General features: G+C 35.8%; 1 protein-coding gene across 1 annotated transcript; it reads right to left on the bottom strand.

The window, feature by feature from the left end:
- Positions 1–180: 180 nt before the first annotated feature.
- Positions 181–19273, bottom strand: LOC100251006 (protein DEFECTIVE IN EXINE FORMATION 1). The gene is made up of 13 exons (XM_010655901.3): positions 18792–19273; positions 18246–18356; positions 18039–18121; positions 17586–17703; positions 17308–17468; positions 16095–16606; positions 15890–15960; positions 12599–12855; positions 6681–6862; positions 1460–1743; positions 1256–1373; positions 969–1151; positions 181–871 (listed from the first exon to the last, which is right to left on the bottom strand). Exons 1-13 carry the CDS (start codon positions 18935–18937, stop codon positions 554–556), a joined length of 2544 nt encoding a protein of 847 aa, XP_010654203.1. The 5' UTR covers positions 18938–19273; the 3' UTR covers positions 181–553.
- Between the last annotated feature and the right edge of the window lie 605 nt (positions 19274–19878).

The following is a 19878-nucleotide window of genomic DNA, read 5'->3' as shown; positions in this document are numbered from 1 at the left end:
AACTGGAGAACTTCTGAGACAATTGGGCTGAGGACCAGAAGGCCTTTGGTGTAGATTGGTGACTACGTTGTTTTACATTGTTTCCATGAAGGAGCCGGGAACAAGTTTTTTTTCATTAGAAACAACTTGGATGCCTTGCTACAAGCTTTTCTCGTTTACTTGACACTATTGAACAAGATCTTTATACGAGGCTTAAAACATGGTCCTGATGTTGATAAATATCCATGCCACATATGATGTCTTTGAACAATGAAGATCGAAAAACTAGCTGAAGAAAATGAGGTAATGGGAACCAAGAATTATGTTGGCGGCTATGAATAATACAATTTCAACTCACTATTTTGGAAACTCTTAATTCAGCCGGTTCCAGAAAGTAACTCTTTTCTATCAGATGGATGTGAGATTGAATCTCGGTAATCAAACACTTCACCAAAATAGCACAAACGTTTCAAAGTGTTTTTTTTTTTTCCTGTTCTGGGTGAAAAGTAAAGATAACCATTCGCGCTTTGTGAACTTTGGTATAAATGTGTCCAGGTGTGATACCATATAATCATCACAAATCAGTGTTCCGTGAGAACGAAGGCAAAGGCATGGCCTCCTGTGGTCGTAGGATGACCAGCACTCCAAACATTGCAAGCATTGGGAGGACAAGAAGCCACTTCAGCAGTTTGTAATAATGCATATGGAATGTAAGGGAGAAATCATCTGAGAAATAGAGTCCGTTCTTGTCTACCATCTCCACCAAAACTGTCCCTGTTGTCCTAACTCCAACTGTTGGAAGTTTTATTCGATGTTTTCCAGCACAATCAAAGGTCTGGTTTTGCTTTATTCTTCTCTCTCCTTGGTAGTTACCAGGAACCAACAAAGTTGTCTGCATTTGTTTTTTTAAAGAAGATGATGATTGAACACAGAAGACTGAATTGCAGACTTTAGGAAATATACGTTGAGGTAGGTAAGGAGCATCTTACTGTGACATTATAAGGAGCTTGAGACCCTGACGGGAATCTGTATTTGTCTACAATCTCTATTTCCACCCAAAAGCTCTTGCCTTCTTCGTCACGGAAAGCTCTTGATGACTGTGAAATATAAATCCCTTCACGGCTGTGCCGGTTTGCAACATTGTTTCTTCCCTGGTTGGGTGATCTCCATGCCTGGAAAAGTGTAAAATATGATATTAGAAACCTTTATGAATCACAAACCTATGAAATAAAATTTATACACAAAAAAATAAAATTCAGTTTTGGGTCTATCCTGCCTTGAGGGGATGATGTGGAGCAGGAGTTGAAAAGCAAAATACATTGCCATTCATGGTTGTAACAATAAGATCAAGATCATCTCCACCATCAACATTGTCCGCCAGGACCATGCTATATCTGTAATAAAGGCATTTATATTTTAAACAAATTTTGAAAAATTAAACAGTAAAACTAAACATGAATAGTAGTGGAGGATAACTTACGAAGTTTCACCAATATCAACAACATCAGCACATGATGTGGGTCCATCTATAAGGTACAAATAACCGTCAAATGATGTTGTAACAAGAGTAAGTCCCTTCTTTTTTTCCCCACGTTTACTTAAATCAACAAGAAGAACTTGATTCATCACTCTTCCATGAGTTCTATAAGGGTATGGACGAACTTGTAATCCATCCTTGCCATTAAGAACATATATATTTCCTGATAGTGTTGGAACCACAACATCGGTGTGCCCATCCCCATCAACATCGCCAATCGTAGGAGCCTGAGGAATGTGTTCTGTATATCAGGCCAGTATGGTATAAACAGTAGATCATTTAAACACCTTTAACCACTATATCATATCATACACCTAGACACAACCCTGTACCTAGAACCACGGCCCAAACAATGTAATATAGTTCTTCACAATAGTAGCATATATTTTGAGCAAAATGATTTTCAACATCTAGAAGAATTTTGGAGGGTTGCATCAGTAATCATCTCAAGTATCCTTATCTATAGTTTGCAAATGATACAAATGCTTTTAGAGCTAATCCAACAGATATCACAATATATATATATATATTTTATAACCGTGGATGTCTGGCCAGCTTACCAACAGATATCACAATATTAAACACACTCCTTCAGTTTTTCGTAGATTTTTACTTTTAAAGTCAACCTCAATAAAAGCATCCTCTTTTGTGTTAATGTGAATTTGGACCAACCCCTTAGGCTAATGGCTTCTCTTGTGTTTGCATCTTTTTTATTAAAAAGAAAATATTCATTGATAAGGATTTAAAAGCATATGTGAAGGATAAGGCATCCCTCCCAAATATACAAACTCTAATATATACCTCAATATAGTACCACATGAAAGTTTGAAACCATATAAGCGAAAAGCAACTCTACTCTCTATAGGGATCAATACATTTACAAAAAGAGATCAAACCTTTGCCCCATGTTTTGCTATTTCAACCCTTTGACTTACATACCAAATTCCAATTGATTTGACTTGAGACGAGTGTCCCTGAAAGCTATAGTTGCTAAGGCTCAAAAAGAGGAACAAAAATAAATTAGTTCTCGTATAAATTTTATATTTTTCCACTTCTCTTAAAAAATACTTGTATTTCTTTTCTGTCACACTATCCAAATCAAAGTAAGGCAAACAATTTGTCATAGAATTTTGTCTCTAACTATACTCCCCAAACCCTTAAAGGAAATGATCATCATGTCACTTATGCTCCTAGGAGAAACACAATCAAGTATGAAATAGCCTGTGCCATAACCTCAAAGTCATCAGATAGTGCAACAAAAGGATGATCAATCATTCTCCACTCCCTATAGACAGTGCAATGGTCAGGACCATGGGCTTTGTAAGGTCTTTCTTACATGTGGCAGGTCATTGATATTAACATTTACCCATTAGCCATGCAAAGACCTTAACCTTGGAGGAGTTTTAGATTTCCATATGAATTTTTGCTAGAGAAAAATGAATAGAAGCTGATAGGTTGGGCAAAGTAAATGAATTTTTTTTTATAGTAAATAGGTCTAAAGAAGATAATGACCAAGTTCTCATGTCAAAGGCAAACAGTGATGAGTTCATACGAGAGAGAGAAAGAGAGGATATCAGTCTTTCAAGGTCTTCTATTTCCAAGTCAATGAGGTTACAATGAAAGTTAAAGATTCCAAGAAATAGGAAAAGAAATACCGAGGATAGATGAAATAGGAAAATTTCTAGTCATCACAACTCTGAAAAGATTTGAAAATGGAGAGCATAAAGGTTCATCCCCCTACCATAAATTTTCCCAAAAAATGATTCCTTACCCCATTACCCACCATAAAATGAGTATGTCTAGAGAAATCTAAGAAAATCTATGCAATGGCTTCCAAGGGAATTGATGCAACTACCTACCTAGAATGTTGTATCTCATCTATTAGGGCATATTACCTTATGTCAAAGAGCAATAGATTTTTTTGGAAACCTCCAAAGCCGCTTCTCTGAGAGGCCTCTATTCCTTGATGGAATCTTCCTGAACCCTAAACCCCCTTCCACCTTGGGCATTGCACATTAGATCCCAACTAATGAGAGGATCTCTCTTTCCCTCTCCAACTCTCGACTAAAGAAAATCTCTTAATGTTTTCTCAATCTTTGTCGTCATTGCTCATGGAATTTTGTTTAAAGAGTTGGATTAGAGTGATTCTTCCACCTAGAGACAAAAAGGCTTTTTCTCCATCCATCCAATCTCCATGTAATTTTTTCAACTTATTGGATCTCAAAAAGCACTAGCCTTTAGGTTCCCCTCAGAGTGAGTCCCAAATAGGTTAAGGGCCACTAAAAAACTTTACATTCAAGCACCAAAACCAATCTAGTAATTTTATCCTGACTCATGTTGATAGCAAGTAAAGTGCTCTTGTCTAAATTGATCTTAAGTCCTAAAATGTGTCGAAAACCCATTAAGATTAGCTTAAGGTTTTAGAAATCTTCCATGTTGGCCTTTGAAGAAACTCCCAACTAGGAAACCTTCCAAGTGATTGTTCTCTTTTTTTTCTCAACACTATCCTACTTAAGACATCAATTGCAATGATAAAGAGAAAAAGGGAAAAAGGATCTCCTTGCTTACAACCTTTGGTTACTTTAACTCATCCTTTAGCATAATCATTTATTAAGATTGCAAAATTTGTTCAAGACACACAACCCTTCATCGAAGACCTCCATCAAGTATTAGACCCCTTCTTTTCTAGTGCTTGATCAAGAAAACCTTAGCCCATACAATCATAGGTCCTTTCAAAATCAATCTTGAAAACTACACTCCTCTCCTAATCATCTTTCTTTTCATTGGCTATCAATATTGCATCTAAAATTTCTCCCTTCAACAAAATCTCTTGAGGAGAAATGAATGGTTTCATGAAGGACTCCTTGAATATAGTCTAGTAAGACTTTAACCATCATTTTATATAGACTTCTAATAAGGTTGTTGGTTATGGAGTTTCATATTTTATTACAATGGCTCCTTTTTAGCACAAGAGCTATGAAGGTAGCATTGGGACTTTGGTTTAATTACCTAACTATTGTCAAACTCTTGATAAATCTTCCTTATCCATGTGTTAACACTCTTGAAACATGACTAAGTAGAAATTGTATGACTTTAGTGCCTTTTCTTTATTTAACGAAAAGACAACTTTGCGCACTTCCTTTTCAACAAAGGGATAGTCCAACCAATTAGCACTCTCCACTAAAATAGTAGACCAATGTAAAGTCTCAAGAGGGCCTAGAATATGATTTTTCAAAAAATTGCACCACTTTCTCCAAAAAATCGCAAAATCTTGTTTGCTTCTTCTTCCCACTTATTTTTCTCCAATTCCAAAGTTTCTATCAGGATTTTTTCAAGATTGATAGAACAATAAAGAAAATGGATCATCTAACAAAATGAAATTAGGTTTCTAAACTAAATAGTAAAGGGGGTTTGGTTTTAGAATTTTTTTGTTGAGGAATAAGGTATTTCTAGGTAAGGAAGAATGTTTTTTTTAATGAAAGTGATGCTATATGACTGAGTAGCAAAAAATATTTAGAGTAAATGATTGGAATTCTAACATGGTGATTCAAGAGTATCATCAATATTCGAGGGAAAAACTACATGAGGTTTCTATCATTTTTCTTTTGTATACTCGATTCCTGATTAGGTATGGTTCCTTTATTATTATTATTATTATTTTTTTATAATAAAAAATAAATATTTTCATTTATCAATCAATTGATAAATACAAGAAGGATAAGCGATCATTCAAAGATGTACAAAAGATGGTAGAAAGTAACCAAGAACTATAATCACAACAATTAGACCCTCGTAAAAACTTGCACAAACATTTCCTCTTTTTATCCATCTTGACATTTTAATTTTGTCTTATCTAGTTAAGAATTTGATGATTTCACCATTCTTGTCTTTGTGACTTCATGTTGATACATTTATCTTTTTCAATAAGCTTGATGTTTAGCTCTTTGGGGTCATTCTCATCATGAACTTGTAGCTTTTTCTTCTTGAGCATCATTGGAACTTCAAAGCCCCACATAAAGTGTTTTTGCCTTATTGGTGACAAAATAAGAGGTCAATACTAATGACACATTATGGTTGAGGAGGACTAACAAAGGAATGCTTGACCATTTATTTCTCTCTTGCCTAGTGGCTCTAATTCTTTGTCACAAACTTTTACCAAGATTGCTTTGATCTTTCCTATGATTCTATCTGATTTGATAATCATAGACTTCTTAGGTCACATAGGAAATTCCAAGCATTATTCTTTTAGTGATTTGGGTAGAGAGATGTTGAGATTTTTAGGATAGATGGAGGTGTACAAAAAAAGGATGAGGAATCCTCCAAAAAAACTAAACAAAAGGTATGTAGGAACCTCTAAAGTACTAAGTAAACCTATACAATTGTGAAGCACCACAACCTATATGGAAATATACAAATAGAAATCACTCTTTGTTGGCCCATACCTTTGGAACTACACACCAAAAACCAATCAAGTTGAATCACATTAAAGGGGAATGCCTTTAAAGGTTGTGGTGTAAGAGGCTCAAGAAGAGGCAAAGAAAGGAATGATATCCCAAAACTTTGAAGTCATCACCTTGTCCAAAAAAATCCGAGCGATCATCATTAGTTTCTCCTATGTTTTGTAGCACCCAAATAAGCATCATCATTTTGAATAGAGATAAGCATTTTCTTTCAAAAGGAGTATTGCAAAGGTCTGTCAAGAGGGGAATCCCCATCTAAAGTGTTATTTAAACTCGATTTGATGGTTGTTCCTTGAGTAATCTAAGATAACTCATGATGATGGTACTCGTCAGGGTAGCCCAGTTGGTTAAGGTGAACATAGGAAAGTGTGGTCCCAGTAAGTGACACATAGTCTTGAATTTGAATCCTTGATACCCTGGATTTACCAGGTGCTGGTTGTTGCAAGCGGTTAGCACCTCGAGGTTTAGGTCCCCATAGATAGTCCTACCGGCTTGGCTATGGAAGGTTTCTCGGTTACAAAAAAATAATTCATGATGATAGTGCTTTCAAAGATCATAGAAGAAGAAATAGAACCCTAGTGTTCCTTTTAGGCTTGTTTATGGCTTGAAATTAAAGCTAAAGACATATTCATAAACTAGAGCTAAAAGACACATTCATAAACTAGAGCTAAAAACTAAAAGCAAAACTGAAACTGAGAACTTACCTGTGGAACAAGACTCTTAACATGTGTTACCCAAATCTCTTTTCCCTGCGCAGTCCATGCAGCAATATTGCCATGGGTATCAGCAGTCACTAGCTCAATTTTACCATCATCATTGATATCAGCTGCAACTACACCTCCCTGAATTTCAGCCATTTCAAGAGGAAACTTTTCTCTTATCTTGCCTGGATATATATTAAAAAAAAATACATAAATATATAAATTGCCTGAAGGAATTAAATGAAGGCTAACCATATAATTCAAAAGCATGAAGATCTTTGCTCCTAGAGCTAGACATTATATTTTCTTTAATTTTTATTTTATTTTACCAAAAACAAGCATTTTATTATCATGAAATAAATAAATATAAAGAAGGATGAGAAATCTTTCCCCCAAACACAACAACTACATAACTCTGATTAAAAGTGAGAAAAATGCAAAACTAAAAGTACTTAGAACTACAAACTCAAAACTCAACGAGGTAGAATATCCCCTACAAAAGAGAATAATTGATTAGCTCCCTGTCTTGCTATGGTTAGTTGCCCGAGAAATCTAATATAAGGAACAGCCCATCTCTAAAGCCATATCAAAATTTTTGCTCAGTCACTCATCAAACCTCCACAAACCTCTCTTTCTTATTTACTCGAGTTAGAACCACTGTAGAATCTTCCTTTGCTAGAAGGTTGGATAGACTCTTAACTTTTTTTTTTTTTTGATTGGCAAACACACAAAGAAGCATATATTAGCAAGAAGCCCCAAAAACAGGCCCAAAAGCATACAGGGAGTATACAAGAGACGACCTAGGGCACAAAAAGAAGCAGAAATACAATACCAGCCCTCACCTAGCACCTAGCCAATAAAAAAAACCGAGTAAAGAGAGAGGACCTTCATTTACAACTGGTTTAGACCACACCCAAAGATTACAAACAAAAAAATTTTTCAACCTATTCATTGATAGCTCCTCATTGTCAAAGGCAATCCTATTTCTTTCCTTCCACACCGTCCAAAAGATACACGAGGGGGTTGTCTTCCACACCTTTTTGCGCTTCTTGCCCATATTAAAGCCACTCCACCCACTAAGGTTATCTCTAACCGAATAAGGCATGACCCAAGAAACACCAAAAAGAGCAAATAATAATTCTCATAACACTCTAGCCTTGGAGCACTGAATAAGAATATGATCAATAGATTCTTCTTCCTCACAACAAAGAAAGCATCTGTTGGCTAAACACCGACCCCTCTTTTTGAGTTGATCCAAAGTTAACACCTTACCCCAAAAAGCTTCCTAAGCAAAGAAACCCACTTTAGTAGGCACACAAGGATTCCATATAATGTTGATAGGGAATTGAACACCTCTTCTTGAAACTAAAATGCTATAAAGAGATTTAACTGAGAAAATCCCATCCTTTGTCTCTTTCCACAACAAACAATCTTTCGCAAGAGGATTAAGCCTCCTCTCCCGAATTATCACAAGTAATCTCTCCACCTCCTCCACCTCCCAGTCATTAAAGGGCCTAGAGAATCTGGGACTCCAAACCCCTTCACCTCCAAAATGATCCCACATCTCCTCTATCCAAGCCTCTTTATAAGATGCAAAGGCATACAAAGAGGGGAATGAATTACAGAGAGTGGAGTTCCCACACCAATTATCTTTCCAAAATTTCACCCTTCTACCATTCCCCACAGAGAAGCCCACCCTGTTTTGCAAAAGAGCACCTTCCTTCCTTATATCCTTCCAAAAACCAACTCCAAAGCCCTCCCTGACCTCTTTAGAGTACCACCCCCCTTCTTCCTCCCCGAACTTCCTACTAATGACACGCCTCCATAGTTTATCCCTTTCATTCGCAAAGCGCCAATTCCATTTACAAAGAAGGGCCCTATTGAGAATAGACAAACGTCTAACTCCCAAACCACCCTTACTCTTATCCAAACACACGGTATCCCATTTTACTAGATGAGGCTTTTTCTTCAAAGCTCCTCCTCCCCATAAAAAATCCCTTTGAATTTTTTCCAATCTTAAACTAACCGCTCTAGGAATTCGAAGTAACGACATCAAATATATAGGCATACTTGACAAGGTACTCCGAATAAGGGTCATTCTCCCGCCTTTAGAGATGAATTGTCTTTTCCACTTGGCAAGCCTTTTCCGGAACCTTTCTTCCACTCCATCCCAAACGGCCACGGACTTATGATTCACCCCCAAAGGGATCCCCAAGTAAGAAGTTGGTAGCCTACCCACTTTACAACCAACCTCAAGAGCCAACAACTCCAAATTCTCTACTCTCCCAACCGGCAAGATTTCGCTCTTATCCAAATTGATTCTCAAACCTGATAAGGCTTCAAACCACATCAACAACCAGCTTAAATAAGCCATTTGATCTTGGGATGAATCACAGAAAACTAGAGTATCGTCAGCGAACAACAAATGAGAAACCAACGCCCCGTCCCCTCTTCTACCTTTTATCCTGCATCCTGAAAGGAAACCCCCTCTCACAACCCTATGAATAAGCCTACTAAAGGCCTCCATCCCAATCACAAAAAGATAAGGAGAAAGAGGATCTCCCTGACGCAAACCCCTTGAACTATTGAAGAAACCCTCTGGGGTACCATTGATTAACACCGAAAAAGTTGCTGTGGAAATACACCAAGATATCCAACCAGTCCATCTCTCCACAAATCCCATTCTTTGCAAAACCGACAACAAGAAATTCCAGTTTAGATGGTCGTAAGCCTTTTCTATATTCAGCTTACACAACACCCCGCTCTCCTTACTTTTCAACATTGAGTCAATTGCCTCATTGGCAATTAGGGCTGCATCTAGAATTTGTCTACCTTCAACGAATGCATTTTGAGCTGAAGACACCACCTTTCCCATGACCTTTTTGAGTCTGTTAGCTAACACTTTCGCCAACAGTTTATACAACCCCCCTACCAAACTTATCGGTCTAAAATCCCTAAGATCCTCCTCGCCCGCCTTTTTAGGGATAAGGACCAGAAAAGTTGAATTAAGGCTCCTTACGAATCTGCCACGCTCATGGAATTCCTTAAAGAAGCTCATAACCTCTACTTTCACAAACTCCCAACTAAATTGCCAAAAGCTGAGAGAGAAGCCGTCTGGGCCAGGAGCCTTGTCTCCATTCATATCTGATAAAGCAGAAAAGACCTCTTCCTCTGTAAACACCTCCTCCAACCTGGCTGCCTCCTCACCATCAATCCTATTAAAAGCCAAACCATCCATAGATGGGTGCCATTCACCAGGATCAGTCAAAAGATTCTTAAATGCTCCAACCACCCCTCCCTTAATTTCCTGCTCCTCTGTTAACCAAGTTCGATTCACCTTAATCTTAGACAAGCAATTTTTCCTTCTATGAGAGTTGACCATCTTATGAAAAAAACCAGTATTTTTGTCTCCCTCCTTCAACCACACCTCTCTTGATTTTTGCCTCCAAGAAATTTCCTCCATGAGAACCCATTTTTCAAAATTCTCTTTTGCCTCCTTTCTAGCCTCCAGCTCCTCCATGGATAAAACACGTCCCTTCTCTTGATTATCCCAGAAATCCATTTTATCCAAAGCCAACTTCTTATTCACTCCCACCTTTCCAAAAACCTCTTTGTTCCAAGATTTTAAGACTCTTAGCTTTAGGCTATCTAATAAGGCTAATCTCCTCCTTGATGGTTAGTCCCAGTGGAGAATACTCTCACTAACGTTCCATGACTATTTGAGGAATCTAACAGAAAGAACACCCCAACTCTAAAGCACTATCAAAATTTTAGCCTAGTCACTCATCAAATATCTACAAGCTTCTCTCTTTCTTATTTACCCGAATTAGGATTACTGCAAAATCTCCCTCCACTAGAAGGTTGGATAGACTCTTAGCTTTAGCCCTTCTAATAAGGGTCGTATCTTTGCCTCAATCATTAGACCCACTCCCAACATTTTTAGAGAATAATTTCACTAATGTTTCATGATGATCCACAAACATTCCTCCAATTCCTAATTGTCTAGGATTACCAAAGGAGCAACCATAAAACTTCAACTTAACATTGCCCATTGGAGGAGACATCCAAGTAGGGAGTATCTCTTCAACTAACTTGGTAGATCTACATACTGAGTTCCAGTTTAGTAATATAATGCTCAAAGGGGATGCCTGCAAACGTTACTTTGGTTGACACTAGAGACAGAGAATTTGATTAAATCCCACATTGCTTCCAAAATACTCTATTTTTCCTAAAAAATCATTGCATTCCTCTCCTGCCATATAGTTCATATTAATTTAAGACTAGCAATACATCAAAGTGACTTCCCTATAGGAAGGCCTCTAAATCCTAGTAAGCAATAGTCAGCATCTCCACAATACTCCTATGTGGATCCCAAACAATCCCAGTAAGTCTCAACCTATATGCCATAATGCTAATACTACTAGGAAATGCAAAAAAAGATGATCCACTAATTCCCCACTCCATTTAAAAAATCTTATTTATATATGAATTTTTATACCTGCCAAGACAAAATATTTAGTTCTCATAAATTCCATCTGTATCAATTCATCCTCATTCTTTTCCTGCATTTTTTTAGTATTTTTTATTGTTACACAATAGCTTTATATAGTGACAAATTCCTTTTATTCATTTACCTTTCTGGACATTATCTATTTGGAAACAATGTAGGGACCCCATAAAGATAAAAAATTTCAAACATAATATATTCTCCCTTAAATTTACCAGTTTGTATGTATGTATGTTTGTGTGTGCATGCCTATCATAAAACTTTATTTAGATATGCTTGGAAAAAAATAAAAATAAACAGGCAATAACCTCTCCCATCTTGAGGAAATGACATTAATAAAAGATTTCACTACAAAATCAGAGGCAAGTGAAACTAGTAGGGTCCATTTTTTAGATGAAAACAAAAATCAGCCAAAAACCATGAACAAGTGTAGAATATCATCAACCATGTGTTTCTATTCTCTTGCTGCAGATGTTTTTCTGGTACCAGTTCTGCAATCTACTCCCCAAAAGACATCAAGGAAATTTTAGAATACAAAAACAAATGAGGCTGAACTAAAAAGTGTCGAGGTGTCAAGAGTATAGCCCTTCTAGGAAGTGACTTACAATAAACTGGGATTATGTACAAGGAGAAAACAGCAAAAATCCAAGCCATGTGATACAACTCTTTTTACCAGGAGACTGGGAAGAATGGACCTACCAACTATGATGCAAGTACACAGGGGTCAAGCATAAGTTATTCCTGGGAAACAGTCCAACAATCTTTTAAGAGAAAAATTAGAAGAAATGTATTCTGAAATGATTATCATAGAGTGCAATGGTATTAGCCAATCATACTCAATACTATCTTGAATTTAACTATCAAAAAAAAAAAAACAAATGGTATTAGCCAATCATGAAACAACTGCTGATTTAGTGAAGCAGCAAACAGCAATCACATGATGACCATGGAACCTATACACAAAAAACTTAGATTAAAAATCCATGAAGCAGAGGAGGAGGAGCATAGGGCCAGGATAACCAATGGATCCCAAACGCAGGAATGTAGGAAAGCAGAGACAGTCTCATGTATTTCAAATGACTAAAAAATGAAAAAAGGAAAGAAAAAAAAAATCCTAAACTAGTTAACAGTACCAAATGCACACATATAAACAAATAAATTGGAGTCATGCTGAGACCAAAAGGGATGAAAAACAGAAGGGATCAATGCAAAGAATAACTATCAAGGAGATTGAGATCTAAACCAGACAAACATTACAGAGCTGATGAAGCCCCCTGATCACTGCTTCAGTGTTATCAAAGTTACAATTTAAATTTTAAACCAAAATCAAGCTAAGAATAATGAGAAAATATGATCTAATCATATGCATCAATTAGAAAGAATTAAAAAAAAAATTCCAATCTTAGAAGATTACCATGATGATCAAGGACATAAAACAAGCCGAAGGAGGTTCCAACAAGAATGTCCAAATTCCCATCACCATCCAAATCAACAACAGTTGGAGAAGAATATATATAAGCACGGAAGTTTCCAGCATCAGTACTAAGATCTAGTGGTGTAGTCCACTTAACTTGCTTTGTATCAAGGTTGAAAACAACAATAGCACCAGCTACATATTTTCCAATGTCAATATCACCCAGTTCCTTCAAATGCTCTTGGTTGTCATAGTACCTGTTAACTTATAAAGTGGCCAATTACTTTGAGATCACCTTGTTAAAAGAAGGCAGTTCTTTCCAGTTTTTTAACAACATCAGGGAACAAGGAAGAACAGAAGAAAATTGGCATTCGTTACAAGGAAAGGCAGAACACAAATTCTACGTGTTTTCTCAATATAAGAGAGAAGAAAAGGCAGAGGTAGAAGATATTGTCAGTCAGTCTAATGCTTGCAGTGAATGATGCATATTGACAGTGTTAGGGCAATAATTTGAAGCTCCACTTCCTCACAGTGCGCATCATCCACCAATTTCATGGAAAATTACCTCACAATCTTGGACCAATGCATTGATGTTCATGTACTTATTCATTTTCTTTAGACCCCACAATTTCATTATTAAAATCTCAGATTTCAAACCTATCAACTCGGTCACTAGCTTGTACAAGATCATAGTTAAGGTCTTATCATGGGTATCCAAAGAGTCCTTCATGAAATCATTTACATTTCCCAAGAAGCTTTTGTTGAGAGGAGGTAAATTCTGGATGCAGTTTTGATAGCTAATGAAATGGTGGAAGACAAAAGGCGTTTAGGAGAGGACAGGATATTCTTCAAAATTTTAAAAGGCTTATAATCATGTGAAATGGGGTTTTTGAGACCATGCACTAAAAAGAAAAGGGTTTGGTACAAGATGGAATCTTGGATGAAAGGTTGCTTTTCATATACAAATTTTGCGATTTCAGTGAATGGAAGTGTCAAAGGATGGGTTAATGCAACCAAGAGTTTAAGACAAGGCAATCAATTTTCCTCATTCCTTTTCACCATTACAGCTAATGTTGGAAGCAGGATGTTGTTGAGAGTGAAAGAGAATGGTAGGCTGGGAGGCTTTCTAGTGGGTGGGAGTAGGACTAGGATGTCTTATTTGCAATTTACAAACAATAACATTTTTTTCTAGAGCTTCTATGAAAGATTTTCAAAACCCAAGCTAATCTTGTTGGTTTTTAGGTGCATACCGGGTCTTAAGATTAATTTAAACAAGCGTACTCCTTCTAGTATCAACATGAGTCATGATTTGATCTCCAAGCATAGTTTTAAAAGACACGCTTAAAGTGTGCCTAGGCCTAAGAAGCAATCACTCCCTAGTTATAGTGTCTCCCTTGCTAAAACATGTGCCTTGTTAAATAGGCATGCCTTATGTACTTTACTTTTACTTTCTAAATATTTTTATTAAATTTCTTGTTGTATATTAAAATTTATATAATATAAGTACTTTTTTGTTGAATGCTTCTTTTAAAATATTTGGAATTTTAAATTTTTTATTGATTGGATTAGATTTGAAATAATATTTTATAAAATTGATACGCATCCTAGGTCACATTTCACTTTACTTAGGCATGGGCCTTGTGTTGCACCTTGTGTCTAAGTTGTAGGAAACTTTTGCTCCTTAGATGCACACCTTTTAAAACTATTTCTCCAAGTTGGCCTCAATGATTGAATGTAAAATCTCATACTGGCCTTTGACTTACCTGGGTCTTCTGTTAGAGGGGAATCTGAAGGCAAACAATTTTGAGATCCAATGATTGATAGAATAAGGAAGTTAGATGGGTGAAAAAAGCCTTTTTGTCATTACGTGGAACTTTAATCCAATCATGCTTGTCTCACATTCTTAGCTACTTCCTTATCTATTTTCATGATTCCATGTAGCATAAAAAATTGAGAAATTGCAAATAGATTTTATTTGGTTAGGGGTTAGAAAGGGTTAAAACCATCGTAGTAGTTGAGACCTGGTGCATAAGCTTAAGGCAATTAGAGGCAAGTATTAAAATATCAGAAATTATAGAAATATTGATGGTTAGATTTTATGGAAAGATCATGAAATATCAGAAGGATATTTTGACAAAAACATTGGTGATAAAACAAGCAAGAATACACGTATTAAAGTTGTTTTATTGAAAAAAATGATATATGTATGATATAATTTATTATATTTAGTAATATAATATGAAAAAATTGAGAACACTTTTAACACTAAGATGATAATCTATCTAATATTCAAAATATAAAAAATGATGATATATGTATGCGTTTTTTTTTAATGAGAGACAACAATATAATATATTAAGATAAGTAAAAATAATTACCAAAAAGGGATGAAGAATCCTCCAAAATAACTACACAAAAAGTATGTAGGAACCTTCAAAGTGCTAAGTTAAATCTATACAACTATGAGGTGCCACAACCCATATGGAAATATACAAAAAGCACTCAGTCCTTGTAGTCCACACCTTTGGACCTATGATATATGTATGTATTTTTGTGTTTAAAAATGTTAATAATTTTTTTTACAAGTATTTAATTATTATATAAAATATATAAAGAAAGACACATTAATGACATTATTATGATGTTTTTAGTTACTAGATCAACAGAAAACCGATAAGCATTTAATAAATTATTTACCCAATACATTCTCCTTCAAACCAAAATCAATGTAGATGAAGATTTATTGCAAAGACTGAAGATGGGGGACCAAGGTTAAGGAACCAATAAGCTGGCATTTCCAGCTATTCATGAAAATGATAAAATAGGATGAAAAATCAAAATAGCATGAAACAGCCATAGAATCTCCAAGAGGAAAAAAGGGACACAGGAAAAGTTTGAAGCAATACAACAAGTCATGTTCATAAAAATAATTGGTAATAAGCAAGTCTGTCGCAGTAAACTATCAGTTGAAGGATATCTGGTGTTTTCTTATTAGCAACCCTTTTATATATTCCAGCAAGAGACTATCCATTCCATTAAACAAAGTGAAACAAACAGTGCTGTTCTTCAAAGATAAAAAGAAAGTTGCTTTTAAAATACATTAGATTGGACAAGATCTATTTGGGTAGGAGGTAGTTTTAAAGATGGAAGCTAAATTGTTAATGATGATGAGATTTGAGTTCCTATCAAACACACTGTTACCTTAAGTTCATACCGAAGTTTCAGACGTTAAAATGTTTTTAATCTCCAAGAAGAGAGAAAAAGAACTAATATATTGGGAAAAGAACTCACTCATGATCAAAGAAATAGGACACAGCAACAACCATTTCTGACACCCCATCATTATCAATGTCTGCTATGACCTGATGAAAACAAGAGCACAATAATTCAACCAAGTATCATAAAGTATACCTAACCTGAATCTATTAAAGAGAAGCAAAAAAGATTATCAGAAGGACAAAATCATATGTCTATGAAACTCATATTTCAAACTTACTGGAGTACATAGGATATGCGAGTCAATGTTCACATAATCCTCCATTTTCTCATGTTGCCCTTCAGTCCACCCCTCATCTCCCCACATGGATTCATCAACATAATCATCATAGTCATAACTATACTCATCAGCCAGCTCATCATTTTCACGGAATAGCTCAAAAGATGAATCAGCTTCCGCTTCCAAAGCCTCATCATTTTGCACATTCACAGCTTGAGCATCCCCACTACTATTATCTTTGGATTGAGAATGACCCCCTTGTGACCCTTTTGAATCATTATCTTCAAGAAGCCTTCTTCCTGTGTTTGTCCCATTCTCAGCATTACTGGTCCTGACAGACCCAATATCCTCAGAAGAATTATGTGTGCTTGTTGGCAGCTTAATGTTTGTCTCTGTTTCATTTCCATTTGTTTTCCCATTGTTCTCTAGATTGGATGCATTCGCTGTGCCAAGGTGACTTTCTGCTGATGTAAGAACGGAAGTGTTTGACCCAGATGTACTTCCATTCATTTCTACAATGACATCCCACATTTAATGATATGATCAATCAATTATACAAGAAAACTATACAGAAGCAATTCTAGTTCTGAGCTTCTAGTACAATATAGAATCAATTTAAATGAGCAAGAGAGTGCAGTAAATTTAAACTAAAATGCTACTACAAAAATATGCCATATTTCAAGGCAGGAAAGTACTCAGGATTCAACCGCCTGTGGGATTCAATGAATTCTCTGTGCCATGGGCTGTGTAAAAGAATCTTTAAAGCTAACAAGTAGTCATCCGATTATGTAAGAAGCCAGGAGATTTAAAGGATGTGTTGGGAAGCAGGTGGATTCTTACAAATTGCTGTGCTACGTAAAAGAGGGATGAGGAGGCTGTTGATCATATACAAGGAACTGTATGACAATACTCCATACTGGGGTTAGAAACATGATTGATGTAATGATCTTAAAGCAGAAAGTATAACTACCCCATGTAAATGGTTCATGTCATACCATCATGTCCAAAATCATGAACACAGAAAAACAAAAAATAATAGTTAATCAGCCAAGTATCTTTAAACACCACTGAAGATATAAAAAGCCAAGTTCCTATCAACCTTGCTTAGTTGACAAGTTGATGTTAAATAACAGGGGCAAGAGAAAATGAGCAGCATTAGAAGGTCTTATATTCAGAGTTTTAACCTCTTGGAGAGATTTATTTATTAACTTACGGGAGAATAATTTCATATCAGCAGCTTCCTGAACAAGTTGGTCATCCTTAACATCTGGATGAGAACGATCCACTGGATCTGGATTTAAACCCACGTACCAATCTTTCCGAACTCTCCTTCGAGGCACCTCTAGCTTATCAGTCATCATGTAACCTGAGACCCTGAAATATAATAGACGGAACTGTCCTGAGATTGGAAAATGATGGAGCAGAACTAGCTTAACAACAAACATCACATAACAATCAGAAGCCATTCCTACAAAAATAACAAAAGACTACCTGAAGAAAAGCACTTCACCATTGTAGGTAGCCAAAGCTATTTCTCTTACACCATCCTTGTCGATATCATACAGAAGAGGACTGGAATGGACAGTTGACTGGTGAAATGCAGGCCAGCCTGATATGTATAACAGCATTAAACTCAATACAAGCATCTGGGAAAATCAGTATCATTGCATTTCTCCATAAGTAGCACTTTTCTTTCATCAATAAAATATCATATTTGTCTATATAACACTTCTCTTTCCGATAAAATAAAATGTATTATTAATGTCATATCTATATGCATATTCTCAAACAATCCAAAGACTGCTTGAAGACTCAAAATCCCTCCTATTCTCTTGGCACCTTCTGACACTAGTCTGTAAAATTAAATAAACAGCTTACTGGATATATTTAGTTTAACATACTGGATTACCCAGGAAAATTCTATATAAAAGTTTCAATTATTACCAGGCATTTTATCTCCATCAGAACCTTCTAAGACCTCCAGATAATGAACAAAAGAAGGAACCACTATATCAAGCTTTCCATCACTGAGAAACAAAACATAGAAAGGCCCCATATCAAAATCTAAGAATATAAGATCCTATGCCAAATGAATCAATGATCAAGGGAAGCTCATAGTTAGATAATAGTAACAAGGGGGATTTTTCTCACCTGTTAATATCAGCGATCAATGGGGTAGCATATATGCTAGAGCTAACCTCTGTCTGCCATCTCAACTCCAAATTTCGAGGGCACCGTGTATTTAACAAAGCATCCTCATCTCTATATCCACATAAAAGGAAATTTTTTAATTAAATTTGCAAACACAATACAGCAACACACTCTTCTCAAAAAAATTTAAGCATATTAATAAAACAGTTGAAATAAAAAATCTATCTACATCCAATTGAGACTATCGCAGAGGAAAAACCAGTAAAAAGCAGAATTGTTAGCTTCCTGTAAATTCCACACCGGAATGGTCAATTAACATAAAATCTTGTTGAATAAACTTCAAATTATCAATTCCCTTGATTTATTTTGCCTTCTCATACAATAGTTCCCCATTCCACTGAGCCTAATGCAATTCTCTCACTCAATAGACCTCAATTTTCATTTTCTGGAAACCAAAAGAATAGAAAACAGGTACTTCAAATTGCCTTTTCCTTTTTCAGTTATTCCCAAGTAGAATTCAAAGCCAAAGAGGGAACGTAAACTCACAAGTTAGGGTATCCAAGGGCATCGTCGCTGGCCTCTCGTTCCCGAAACTTGTTCTTGTTCGACTCCTGTTGGTCCGATTGAATGAAACTGGAGCGAGTACAAAGAAGAAGACAAATAAAGAAAACCCTAGCCGCCAAGGATTTCATTCTCGACTCAAAACTGGACGTCTACAAATAAAAATTGAAAACAAGAATGTGAATCTTCTAAAATAAGAACCCCGAAGAGGTTGTCGAAGATCTAGTCTAATAAATCAGGAGCAGAAAACCCCTAGCTAGGGGTTTTGAGGATATCAGAATGGTTTCGGAGCAGAAGATAGTCGAGGACATTGAAATCTGCTCCAATCTTCTGAATGGATCAATGCGACTTCCGTGCCCATTGACGTCGGCTTGAGGTGTCTGGGATTTTGAAAATAATTATCAAACAAACGTTAAAATGAAATATGCGTTTTTTGAAAATAAGGGAGAAGTTATATGGAAAACCTAATTTTGAAGTTTTTTTTTTTTTAAATAACCATAAATATTAAAATTTGTATTGAAATTATATTTTTAAAATACAGTCCCAATGTATTTACTTTGTATTAAAGTTTTCTTTTCAAAAAATATTATAGTTCTGGAAATAGTTATTGTTTTCCTATTTCTTCTAATATAATAATAAAATATAAAAATTTTAGGAACTTTTGACGATCAGATCTAAGTCATTGAATGATTATTATACAAATATATAAAACTTATATAAAATGCGAATAATAAAATCATTTATAAAGTTCAAAACAGTAAAATGGCATTATTACCATCATTCGTTCAAATGACCACCAACCCCGTTTTTCTTAATTCAAATCTGTCCCAACTATTCCTTATTCTTTAGGCCAAACATCTTCATTGATTCGAATGACTCAGTTCAACAAATTTGTTGGCCTGTTTTTAAAGTCATTACCGGAGAAAGGATGACCCTTAGCTCCCACTACAATTCTTAGAATTTACTTCATCTCATCTTGAAGCTCCAACACTTCCCAGACATTTTACTTACCCGTAAGAAGAAACATATTTGTGTCGTTACTCACTCACGTGACAAAAAAGGTAAGGAACAA

The sequence above is a fragment of the Vitis vinifera genome, chromosome 8, assembly GCF_030704535.1.
Source record: "Vitis vinifera cultivar Pinot Noir 40024 chromosome 8, ASM3070453v1".
Taxonomy (NCBI): Eukaryota; Viridiplantae; Streptophyta; class Magnoliopsida; order Vitales; family Vitaceae; genus Vitis; species Vitis vinifera.
This window is presented reverse-complemented; position numbering and strand designations above follow the sequence as displayed.